At 34.7% G+C, this 12,762-nt stretch overlaps 1 protein-coding gene across 4 annotated transcripts in view; it reads left to right on the top strand.

Moving 5' to 3' along the window:
• Positions 1 to 8,261: 8,261 nt before the first annotated feature.
• Positions 8,262 to 12,762, top strand: part of DMD (dystrophin) — a 2,254,165-nt gene continuing 2,249,664 nt past the window's right edge. For 2 of the 4 annotated variants that reach the window (XM_036227209.1, XM_036227214.1), the window contains exon 1: positions 8,262 to 8,693. In XM_036227209.1, coding sequence (XP_036083102.1) covers positions 8,612 to 8,693 — 82 coding nt within the window. In that variant the 5' untranslated portion in view covers positions 8,262 to 8,611. The remainder of the gene's footprint in view (positions 8,694 to 12,762) is intronic. The other 2 variants (XM_036227208.1, XM_036227211.1) reach the window with 1 other exon arrangement.

Genomic DNA, 12,762 nt, shown 5'->3' with positions numbered 1-12,762 from the left:
TGTACTTTCTACTGTACTCTTAGCACCTAGCACAGTGCCTAGCATGTATGCGTATGTGTGTGCGTGTGTATCCCCAGTACTGTACATATATACCTAAGTACACATCAAATAAAATAAGCAAAGCAGGCAGGAATTAGATATTGGAAAAAAATTAGCCTCACTGTCAATATGGGGAATCATCTGTGTCTTTTTCTGGAGATTTAGGTAATTACCAGGCAAATCCCATATATTTGAGGGTGGAATATTTTAGAAGGCATAGCTATAGCTGGAACAAAGTGAGTGAAGGAAGGGAGTGGTAGGAAATAAGCTCAAAGAAGTAGAACTTCAATCCAAGTGTGATGAGAAGCCATTGGAAGAATTAAGAATGAACATAATGTGATCTGCTAAATATTTTTAAAAAATCAATCTGGTTATTGTCTGAAACATGTCTGCTGTAGAGCAAGAGTAGAACCAACACTGAAGTGAATACAGTAATCAGATGATAGAAAATGGTGATTTAGAGCAAGGTAATAGAAGTCATGGGAATTTCATAATATGAGATATATTTTGAAAGTAAAGCTCACAGGATTTGAAAATAGATTGACGTGGCATGTGAGAGGAGAATTGATATGAGGTGTCACAGAGAAATAGATGACACCTAGGTTTCAGGCCTAGACAACTAGGTAAATGATGGAGCTGTTAACTGGGGTGGGTGAAGAGCATATTGACAGGTAAGTGAGGGCAGTCAAAAACTTGAAATGGCTTTTAGATATCTAAATAGACACATGGGATAAGCAGTTCAATCACAAGTCTAGATTTCAGGGGAAGTGTTGGAGCTCGGAAATCACTGTTTTTTAAACCATGGGACTTGATAAGTTGTCTATGGGTTTACAAAGGATATTTTCTCAGTGTCTGAAAGACTTAACTTCTTGTCACACATCAAATCTGTTCAGTTTTAGATCGTATATAGATAGACAATTTGAATACAAATTCAAATATATGTATAAAATGCAGAGAAATATGTGTTGACTGTATAAACTCTCATACTTAATATTGTCATGTACAGAATTTGTCTCTTCCCATTTAGTTTCTTATAGCATCTTGTTAAACCATTCATAGGGCACTTTTCAAACATTTATGTGTATGCCTTATATGTCCTATGTATTGTAAATTCTATAGAGGCATGAACTAAATAACAGTTTCTTATATTTGTAGCATTTCACAGCTAACAAACTGCTCTCAAAATTCATTATTTCATTAATTTTCACATCTCTTATGGGTAACATTTTCACTTTACCAATTGTTCTCATAATACATTGCTGTATAATAAGCCATCTCAAAATGTAGTGGCTTAAAACAATGACAGCATTTATTTTACTTATGAATCTGCAAATTTGGGCAGAGTTTGACATGAACAGCTGAGCTTTTCCTCATGATATCATAGGGAGTGACTAAAAGGTTGATGGCTGGAATTATCTAAAGACTCACACCCTCCTCACTTATATGTCTGATGGTTGACACTGTCTGTTAATTGAGACTTTTACTCGGTTTGTGGTCAGAATGCCTATACATAGCCTTTCCATCTGGCTGCTTGGCTTCCTCGCAGCATGGGAACCAGGTTCCTAGAGTACGCATCCCAAAAGAGACAACCAGGCAGAAGCTTTATCACTTTTTATGACCTAATTTTGGAAGTCACCCAACATACTTCAGTCACCTGAAATTTATCGAGGCAGTTACCAAGGCCTCCCCATTTCCAAGGGAAGAGAAAGGAGGCTATGCTTCTTGACTGGGTATTGCCAAGGTCCTGGTTATGCACGTGGAGCCAAAAATATTGCTGTTGTAATTTTTGGAAATGCAGCCTGCCACATAGATAAAGGAAAAATGAGGTTCAGTGTGGTTCAGAGGCAGATTTGGACACAAACTTAGGTATGTTTTAAAAAATGAATCAATTTGTAGAAGAATTTGGTGATTGTTCTTTTTGGCCTCCTTCTGAGATAAAGAAAAAAGAAAGTATGATTGGCAGTTCTTTCGTGACTTGGCCCATGTCAAATTTATTTGTTATTTTTATAGACCAGTTTGAAGGAGACCACTACTGTGAGCACTTCCAGCAATATTAGTGCCATTGGAATAATAAATTTGATATGGTAATGATGAAAAAAAGAAACTAGTATGCCTCTTCCTGTTGTAAGTTAGGCTGGCCTTTTTAACTTGACATTACAAACTTCTGAAAACAGCTATGCTATAACTTTACCTCAAAAAAGATTTATTCTTCCTCAATTATCTCGTTATCTTATGCATTTGATATTTTTTTTGCAAATACTGTCTTTAAATAATTATAATTTTAGAACTCCTTGTGATTTTAGTTACTAAATAGTCTATTCCAGCCTTTTGATAAATAAATAACATCCAGAAGTTCCACATAGAAATTTAATGGTAGAGCTATAACTAGAAGTAGGTCCTGAGAATTGAAAAGTAAATGATGCATTTGGGAGGTGACAGCACTAGTAGGGAAATGGGGAAGTGATAGAGGTAAAGAAAGGAAACTAATATAGCACATGTTAACAAACAAGTTTCTGCCATGGACCACTGGGTATCAATCTTTTTGGAGACCTTTGGGAGATGGTAAAGAATATTTGTCTCAGTTTCCTATCTTGGGGCAAGAAGTCGGAATATCTGTTCAGCAATTCCCATTTGTCATTGGTTGCAAACTGCTTCCTGGGTATCATCTTTCTGATATGTGTGTCCTACTCGTAGTACAGGCCTAGTATACTTCAAAGGACAGAGAATGCCCTCAGGCAGAAGTTTGCCTGTTCTTTCTAAAAGCAAGAGGCTATGAGTACATGTGGGAATGGTATATGCCAAGGGGATATATGAGACATCAACAGCCTCTGATACACTTGTAATTATTTTATAATGTTTTCCTCTCTTTTTTGTATATGTATTTATCTAATTTTTCTAATAAAATGAACTGTATCAAGACCATTCTATAAAAGTAAGTCATGAACTATATAGTGTTAGTATTATAATCCACAAGAAAATGGTCTTTCATCAATATCACACAGGGCTACAATTAAATTAGAGTTGAGGTGTTAGGGGCTGCAAGAGAGTCAATTAACAGAGATAGTGAGGTGGACTTATTATTTGCTCATCATCTGAGGAGCCCAGAAACCATTTGAAGAAACTCACTCATTTGCTTCTTTTGGAGTGCTTATGATGAGGACACATGGAAAACCTCCATGTTTGTCTCTTGTAGTATGTGGATGTGTGTTGAGTTTATATGAACAACAACAACAAAAAAAATAGCGTCTGCTTCTGGTATAGAGTCATATAAAAGCTTGTGGGAGCCTCCGCCCTTGGGACTCAGTTTTATGTTAAAAACCAGCATCAGGAAAATTAACCTCATTACTAAATCAGCCTAGGAAACTGATCTTGAGCAGCATGGGATATTGGAACATTCAGAGGGTGAACAGAAAAGTCTAAAACCTAGGTTTTAGCTCTAGTGTCAATACATCCTGAATGTCAAGGTAACGTGCCTTCTAAAACACTCCTAGTCTGAGGACATACCAGAAAAAAGTGCTTAAATTTAGATTATTCTAGTAGTACAAAATTTCAAAGGGATCCCTAAAAAAATGTTCAAAAAGAATGGGAAAGTGTAGTGATTCAAATTACTCTTGATTGTGTAGAAAATGTTTCTTAAAAAAAAATATTCAGAATCCATGACAGGAATCTAAAAATATCAACTCAACTTCCAGTATCCTTGGGGAAAAAATACTTTCTGCATTTCTAAAATACATTTATTTCAAACTGTGTTTTCTAAAAGATCTGTGTTAAGAGAAAACCAACTGATAGCCATTTTGATTCATGAAAGTTCTCTCTTGCAATCAATGGTACCTCTATATAACAGTGATGACAGTGTATAAAATATACATCTAAAATGTGTTTCAATATTATCATCTAAGAAAACTACACAAAATGCTTATTTTTAGTATAATAGAGATGTGCCTGCCATATTTGAGATCTTCTAGGATGCCACTGCCTATTCAGAATTAAAGTGGTGGAATTTCAGTTAATCATACCATGTTGTTCATATTTTAGTTGGGCTGTTTATAAAATAAATGGCTTTAGTTAGCAATCAAAAATGCTTTGACATAATATTATTTGAATGTCTGTTATTTTTCTAGTTGCAAATACTTTCTGGTGTAATTGAAAGCCAAACATAGATCCATGGAATTCCTTTATTTGGGAAAATACCCTGAGTGAACAATAGCTGACATTTCTATGGGCCACTTAAGGAGTTACCTAGAAGTAACTGGCTCATCTAGAGAGAGGTATTTTAACCTCTCTAACTTCAAAGTTTTTGACTAAGAGAATGTTAAGAACTCTTTTATATTTGTTGAAATACAACAGTATAAATTTGCAACAAGAAAGATTGTAATGATTTCTTTTTTGTTTCTTGATCATCTACACAGGAGAATTTCCAGGGAGGCTTCAAATTAACTTTTCAAGATGTTTGTAATAAAGAATAAAATAATGAGTAACATTTCTAGCTACCTACTATCTCAGTCTTTCAAAGTTTAAGCATTTCAGAGGTTCACAAAATCTTGCTTCATTTTTAAAATGTCATAGTTTCCATTTTGTGTGTTCATATATCTTTTCCTACATTGCCTGTACAAACAGTATAGGCAGTCATATAGTTTATTTTTCAATGAGACACTATAAATATAAACATAATTTTCTTGTTTTATATAACAATATTTCACAGATATGTTTGAACATATTTACATGTAAGTTTAACCCACACTTACATTTAAAAATGGATTTTCACATGGAAATATACGTAAAAATATATGAATCATAAATGCACAGCTTAATTAATTTTTACAAAATGAACAATAGGTATATCTATCATCCCGAACAAGATACAATCATTACAAGAATCTCAGAAGTTTCCCTGTTGCCTGGTCCCAATCACTGCTTCCCTCTAAAGAGAACAAGTTTTATCTTCTATCACCACAAATTGGTTTTACCTTCTTTTAATCCTTATATAAATAGAATCACAGAATATGTACCTTTAGGGTTTGGTTTCTTTTGTTCAACTTTTCTGCGGAATCCATGCATGTTACTGAATGTAGCAGTAGTCCATTTATTTTCCTTGCTGTATTGCATTCATTTCTATAAATATACCCATATATTTTTATCCATTTTACTGTTGATGGATATGAGGGGTTTTTTTTTTCTAATTTTGGCTATTATGGGAAACACTGCAATTATTGTTCCTGTCTTTGTTGCAGGTATGTTTTTGTTGTTGCTGGGAATATACCTAAAGGTGGAAATTTATATGTCATGCAGTATGCATAATTTTTGCTTTAGTATAGTCTGCCGATGGTTTTTCAAAGAATTGTGTAGATTTTCATTCCCAAAAATAATGTATTAGAATTCCAATCATACCACATTTTCGTCAATATTTAGTTTTTTCCGTTTTGTTTTGTTCTATTTTAATTGTTGCCATTACAATGGGTGTGCAGTTGTTTTGCTTTGTGGTTTAAATTTTAATATCTTGATTTTTTTCAGTGTTTAACATCTCATATTTTATTGACCATTGGAAAATCCTCTTTGTTGAAACATTTAATAAAGGTTTCATTCATTTTATTCAAATTACATTTTCTTTTTCATTGTTTTGTATGAGTACTTTATATACTCAGGGTACTAGTATTTTTTTTTTACATACATACACATATCATTTCCCACTCTGTGATGTTCTTTTTCAGTCTCTTACTGAGACCCTCTGATGAATAGAATTTATTGTTTTTATTACTATAACAACTTTTTCCTTTAAGCTTAGTGCTTTTATGTCCTGTATAAAAAATACCCATACCAAGGTCATAAAGCTATTCTCTTATTTACAAACCATATTCCTTTCTTTAAAGTAGCTGCATAATATCCCATTATTTGGTTTAATATAATTGCTTCAGTGAGTTCTCAGTGGAATGATATTTAGGTCGTTTTCAATGATTGTGTTCTTATAAATAAGGCCTCAATAGGAAAACCTTACATATATCCTTATATACTGGTGATTTTATTCCTGTAAAATAGATTATTAAGGAGTGACTGATGGGAAACAGATTATGTACATTTTAATAACTATTCTCAGATATTTTCTTAAAATATATCAATACTTCACCAGTAGGGAATAGCATGGCTTTTTTTTTCTCACTCCCTTCTCACACTGAATTTTACTGTTTATTCTTTCTTCTATCTGATGGGTAGGAAATATCTCCATTTGCCTTTCATAACTGTGAGAAGGTTGATACCTTTTCATAAGTTTATTGGTTATTTGCATGTCCTCTATTGTGGATTTTCTGTTCCATGTATGTATGTATTCATTTTTTCTTATTGAATTGTCTTTTTAAATCAATTTATAGAATTTTATCAGAAATAGTAAGGCTTTGTCTGCTTTAAATGTTTTTCTCTCATCTTATTTTCTTTTCACTTTATTAAAATGTCTTTGGCTTTATAGAAATATTTATTTTTTTGTGTAGTCAAAAGTGACAATTTTCTCCCTAAAGTCATCTGAGATTAGTGTTTGGTTTAATAATGCCCCCATAATTTAAACTGTTATAAATTCCTCTCTTATTTGGTTTTATTTTTTATATGTGAATCTTTAACCTATCTGGAATTTATTTTTCTATTATAGTTGACATTCAATATTATATTAGTTTCAGGTATTCAGCATTGTGGTTAGATACTTATTGAAATTTATTTTTTACATAGTTTAAGTTACAGCAGTCTAACTTTATGAAAACATCATCATTATATATTCAATTTTTTAATGGCTGAACGGAAATGGTATATTTAGTGCATTCCCTTTGGCTGGATTTGTTTCTGGACTCTATTCTGTTCTGCCATTTTGTCTATCCCTCTACCAATACAATACTGTTCTGATTATAGTAGCATGGTAATGTAAACTAGAGCATGCCACAAACTTTGTGTTAAAAAAATTCTGAACAATTCTCATACTTTTATTATTTTCTGAAATAGGAGTTGAACTATATCTCTATTTCCCAGTTGATGAACCTCTTAGAAAAAGAACTTTCTTAGAAAGAAAATATCTGAAAAGAGCATGCACTTGGTAAACCAAAGAGGTCTACTGGCAAACAATGACAAAGATAGTTTTTCAATAGGTATAATTTCTCAGTCTGAAGCTAAGAAGTACCTAGTTGAGACTTCATTCTGAGTCATTCTATGTTTAATCTAAGGAAATTCTAGAGCTAAACCTAACTACAACATTTTTGTCAAAAGAAATTATCCACTGAATGCAAAATGGAGAGCAGAACAGCAAAAATATTGTTTTTAATCTAAGGCATTATAATGGGGATGGAAAAGGGTTACTGATAAAATTGTCTTGATGAAGGCACCCAATTGATTTTATAAGTCCTCTTGTCACAATGTTTTTCAAACTTGATTGCCCATTGCAATCATCTGGAAGCTATTTACACTCCCCAGGCCCAGGTGAGAGCCCAGAACAATTAATCATCATCTCTGAGAGTGGAAACTGGGCATTAGGGTTTTGTAAAGCTTTCCAGATGATTCCACTGTCTAGCAATGGTTGAGAACCAGTGTTTTAGAAGAGTATCAAAATCTACTCTGAATGAAAATGCAGGAAAAAAAAAGAAAGAAAATTCCTTAGCTGTTGCTAGGCCCCTTACCAAGTTCTTGTAAAGTTAATTTTTCGTTAGCAGGTGATGGACAGAATTTAGCATGACTGAGAGAAGTGCAGGGAGAAGTGCACGATGAATTATATGTGTGCAGTGCTGGGGTGGGGTGGGGGAGTAAAGACACTAACCAAATAAAAGTCACTTCTGAAATTTTTAGAAAATAAAGTCATATGAGCTGTTTATAGTCCAATCTAATTCTAGCCTCAGTGGTGGGAGGAAGAGATGGAGGAGGCAGGCAGAGAGAATATACACACTGAAGGAAGGGTGGGTAGCTTTAGCGAAATCTCCTAAGAAACATGATTCCATTCGGCCTATGTTCCCCATTTCGGCTCAGTGCTTTCAAATCAGGCTACAACGGTGGGGTACACACGTGTAAGTGACCCAGATAGCTAAAGCAAGTGACCCTTCCCTTCAGTGTAGTCATCTTATAAGTGGCAATGCTAAATCATTCATGACCTCATGTGCTGCTTTTGGCAAGCGGCTCTCTAATTGCTCCTGTTTTTGCATTGATTCTGCGCAGCGTGGAAAAGCGAGTCACCAACTTGCTTGTGGATTTATTGACCATCAGGTCCCTCCTCAGCTTTCACCTTTCAGGCCTCGCCCACTCTAGTTAGGAGCTGGGAACAGCACCTGTTTCCTCCTCTCCAAGGATGGGCTGGACATTTTGACAGCGCCCCTTTCAACCAACCCAGGTGTCGGTGTTTCTCTGTTTTCCTGCTCACCATCTCCCTCGCCCCGCCCGCACCCCATACATTCCTATTTCCTTGGCTGAGGGCCTGGGGAAAAGATAAATTCACCCTCACGCACCAGCTCCCTCAGAAAGCTACCTGCTTTGGAGAGCGTCAAGCGGAACTCGCAGACCCACCTGTCTCCTAAAGTTTGGGGCGTGGGGCAGCAGGGGCACCTGGCTTGTGGCTATGGCTCAGCCCAGAGGTCCGGAGCAGACCTGGGAAGATGCTGCTGGGGACGGATTCACCAACGTCATCAAGAGCCGCGCTGGTATGACTTCGCTTGCTTTCTTTTTAGTGTGGGGGTGTATTGCGTACCCACTACATTTCGTCGAAGCTGTGCTCTGGAAGTTAGTACAGGATTTTGGAAAGTTGTGGCGCTGAGCAGAGGTGCAGCGAGGGACATTAACGGAGCCCCATCTCTTGGGGAGGGCGGGGGACCACGCAGGGTGCGTCCCAGGGAGGAGCCGGTGCGACTCTCCAGGAAAGCAGAAACTCAAGTTTTCCTTTCGGTCCAAATGGATATTGCTGGGGGATTTTTTTTTTTTTTTAGGACAGCAACCGGATATCGGTTTTATTATAGGATAGTAACTTGTTTTAAAAATCAAAGGACCGATTTAAAAGAAATGCCGTAGCCTTTCAGGAAGGAGGAATTAGGGGTGGTGGGGGGCAGTGAGGAGGCATGCCTTCTCGGGGTGTGGCCAAGCGTCCAGTTAAGAAATCTGAGAAATTTCACCTCCCTTCATGTGTGTACTGAGACAAAATGTCAAGAGGGATGACATGAAGGGTTGCATGCCTGGAGCATAACTATGAGTTGAAAACCAGTAAAGCAGCAGGAATGAGAATTTTAAAGTTTCTGCAGCATTTCCATAGTGCGCTCCCCCACCCCACATGTGTAAATTTCATTTGTAATGAATCTCTGGTGATGTAGTCTGGCCTACATATGCAAACGCTTGTAAACCAGGATAGGTCTTTAAAGCTGTAAATGGAAACAGCTGTTAAATTTTCCCACAGGATGAAGTTTCAGCTGCTTAAATCCACTCCTCTAGCCCTTGGAAATGCACCAAATTGAGGACAGCAAAATAACAGGAGCATTCCAGATTTCTTTATATACATTACTGGATGCTAAAGAGAATGGAGGTAAAGTCACTGTCCAAGTATATTTCTGAAGTGAGGTTAAAGGAAATACGGCAGTAGAAAAGAAAAAAAAATGAATAAGAAACAGAGGAGTTGGGTAAACTGCAGGCCAAGAAAGAGTTTGGAAGATGGAGTAGAATTTCACTTTATAATTAGTTTAAGTCAGTAATGATGTCTATTAAGTCAAAAACCAATTGTGCCTCTGACAATGCCTGGGAGAAAGTTATTTTTAATTTGAAAACCACCCTTCTTTTCCTCATCCCATTAATAATCCGTTTCTGAAATTTCAAAGGTAAACGTTTAAAAATGGAATGCCCTAATCATTTAGCACCTAGGGTAATAGAATTGGTTTTAAGTAGTTACCCCAAAATAATAATTAAAAAATTATATTGGATTGTTTCATACATGGCTTTAAAATTGTTACTGTCTATACATTTTATTAGACAGTAACCTTGTAGCTATAATTATCTGAAATATGCAGAAGGATATCTACTATAAATTGTTATAAAGCATTTTAGAAAAATGTTAATTTGAAGTTTGATTCTACAAAATAATTCTGTTTACCATCTTGCTACTATAAACTTGTCAGTGTATGAGAGGAAAAAAAGATCTTTGATCTGTAAATATATTCTCAAAACTAGGTTCATGTGAGTTTCTGGGGTTTTTTGTTTGTTTTGTTTTTTGGAAATGGTTTAACTCCATCTCTAAAGGAAATTCAATCTACCTTTATGTACCTTTGGATTCCATATTAGGAACTACTTTCGAAAGTCACTTTTTAAAATGCAGCGATTTAATGGTGTGTGTGTTTTACATTTGTGAAATTAAGCTTTTATTATAACTCTAAGAAGTTCAGGGGAGGGTGATAGGTCTAAAATGTTATCTAATTTTGAAATCTTCCTTTATCTTTTTAATAGGTTCTTCCTTTTGAGGGTTTAGAGATCATTAAATATAAAATATGTGCTTTGAATATTTTAGTTTCTGTGCCTTTATGAACCAAGGGTTTTTGTTTTAATTTTTAGGTTTTGATTTTATTTTAATTTTGAAGCAATGAAGATTGAGCTGCTACCAATAAATGCTTTTTTGTAGCTAATTGCTATGAGAGCCAAAAAATGTGGGTGGGGCTAACAGTGTTGCCAAAAAATGCAAATCTAAGAACTTGTTACATTGGCAATTGGTGAGGGGGATTTTAGTGTGTTATTACAATACCTCAAAGGACATGAAAATAAACTTTACATGTGATGCTCAATAATATTTTAGTGGTATTATTGGATATTATTTCTTACACCATAATAAAACACTTTTTTAAAGAAATTGATGCAACAATGATGGTTATAATGCACATTTATATTACAAGGTTGTGCTTTATTAGATGGAGTTTATAAAATGGTCTTGGTTCATCATTTGATGACAAGTCACAACAATGGAACTCTGAGTATCATTTATTATTTTTTCTCATCATAATTGCATATTATTAACTCATTTCTGCAAGAAGCAATGCTTTTATGTGATTATGGTTTACGTACATGACCTCAATAATTGTAATGTACCACCCACGAAAGAAGTCCTATGACTATGGGTGAAAACTGTTTATTGTTACCAAATAAATAAATGACCCAAACCAGAACTTTTCACTCTTTCAGATATAAATTTCAGATATCTTAAAGGTGAAATCTCAGCATTTAAAAGCATTTCAATATAGTGTATTTACAACTGTCTTGTTTGGATACCGCAAACATGGACACTTGATCTCCTATTGATTGGGTATGCTTTCCTGTAATTAGAAATAGCTCCATATAACATAAATAGCCCTATGCTGTTAATCTTTTTAAAACAGATGTAAATTTAACTAGCCCTGATTTCTTTTGACATTTTTTTTGTGGTTTGTATTCTTTTCTCATTTCCTGACACATCCTTAGATGTTTTACCAGCACAGAATAATACATGAATATAATGAGTAAATTGTACCTATGGATTTGTGTTGTGAAAGATTTTTTAACCTCTTTAACACTGAAATAAATTCATGTATTTTTCCCCCCAAAGAAAATTAAACAGTTTTGCTTTAAAGGAAGGAATAAAAAAAAAAGATTCTTCGTCTTATCTTGGAGAGTGCTTTAACAAGATCTTCTGGTGACCAATTTTGCATTGATAGACTCTATATTTTATTCCAAGTTCCAAATATGGAAGGTTGTTGCATTAAAATTTTGATATATTTTGCCTAGCCACAGTACTTATAAAGAGCCTATTGTGAAGAATAACAAATAAGAGTTAGGCTAAATGACTATTTTAAAACACATTTCTTTAGCATTTTAACTATCCTTGTTAAAAACGAGAATGCAATGCAATTGAACTTATTTTTTCAGTTCGACCTACATGTCTTAAATTATACCCTTACAGTACTATGGCACTATCAATTACATAGCCTCAGAATAAACCAAGAATCAAGTTAGACAAAGATATTGGAGATTTTACAAGGGGAAAAAGTGAGAAATCAGAAGTCATTTTGAACATTCTCTCAGAAGTGTCAACTATTTGAATTAGAAGTATTTTCTTAAAAGGCCATTTGATATCTGAAGAATCACTCTGGCAATGAAGCCTGTACTTACGTATCACCAGAAAATTATACACTCATATCATCCTAAAGGAGTAGGGTAATTCATTGTGCATATTTGTACAATACCAGTTTGGGTGTCTAAGTTAGAGTGTTGAGATTTTGCTTTGCTTCAATATAAGGATTCTTCTCCACACCTTGCTAAGGCAATTGTAGGGAATACTTTTCATAGATAACAGCTACTAAAGTATGTTGCACTAAATTGTAAGTTTTATTCTGTTTTAGGCAATTGGTTATGACAGCAGCCTTAGTGCAAAAATAGATCCAAAGACTAGAAGACTAGAGAAATTTCCATCCTCATTCTGGATTACAGATAGAGCTGTGAACATTTATGGGGGCTAAAATGTGTTTTAATGAAAGTTATTTAACATTACACCAATGTTGTTTTCAAATCCATTTATTAAATTTTCTCGAATATGATAGTAAATTAGATTCTACTCTTTCTTCCAAGGAGGAAAATTGGAAATTTTCATATTAATGAGTGCATTTGACTTGAGACTGAGAACAACTTTCTAAGTTTCTACTTAAAGTTTTGTATAAAGTTAATAGCTGCTTTCAATTTAATAAATTTAGCCAGTTTATCTTAACAATAATT

Source organism: Rousettus aegyptiacus, unplaced genomic scaffold (assembly GCF_014176215.1).
Source record: "Rousettus aegyptiacus isolate mRouAeg1 unplaced genomic scaffold, mRouAeg1.p scaffold_m13_p_9, whole genome shotgun sequence".
NCBI classification, from domain to species: Eukaryota; Metazoa; Chordata; class Mammalia; order Chiroptera; family Pteropodidae; genus Rousettus; species Rousettus aegyptiacus.
This window is presented reverse-complemented; position numbering and strand designations above follow the sequence as displayed.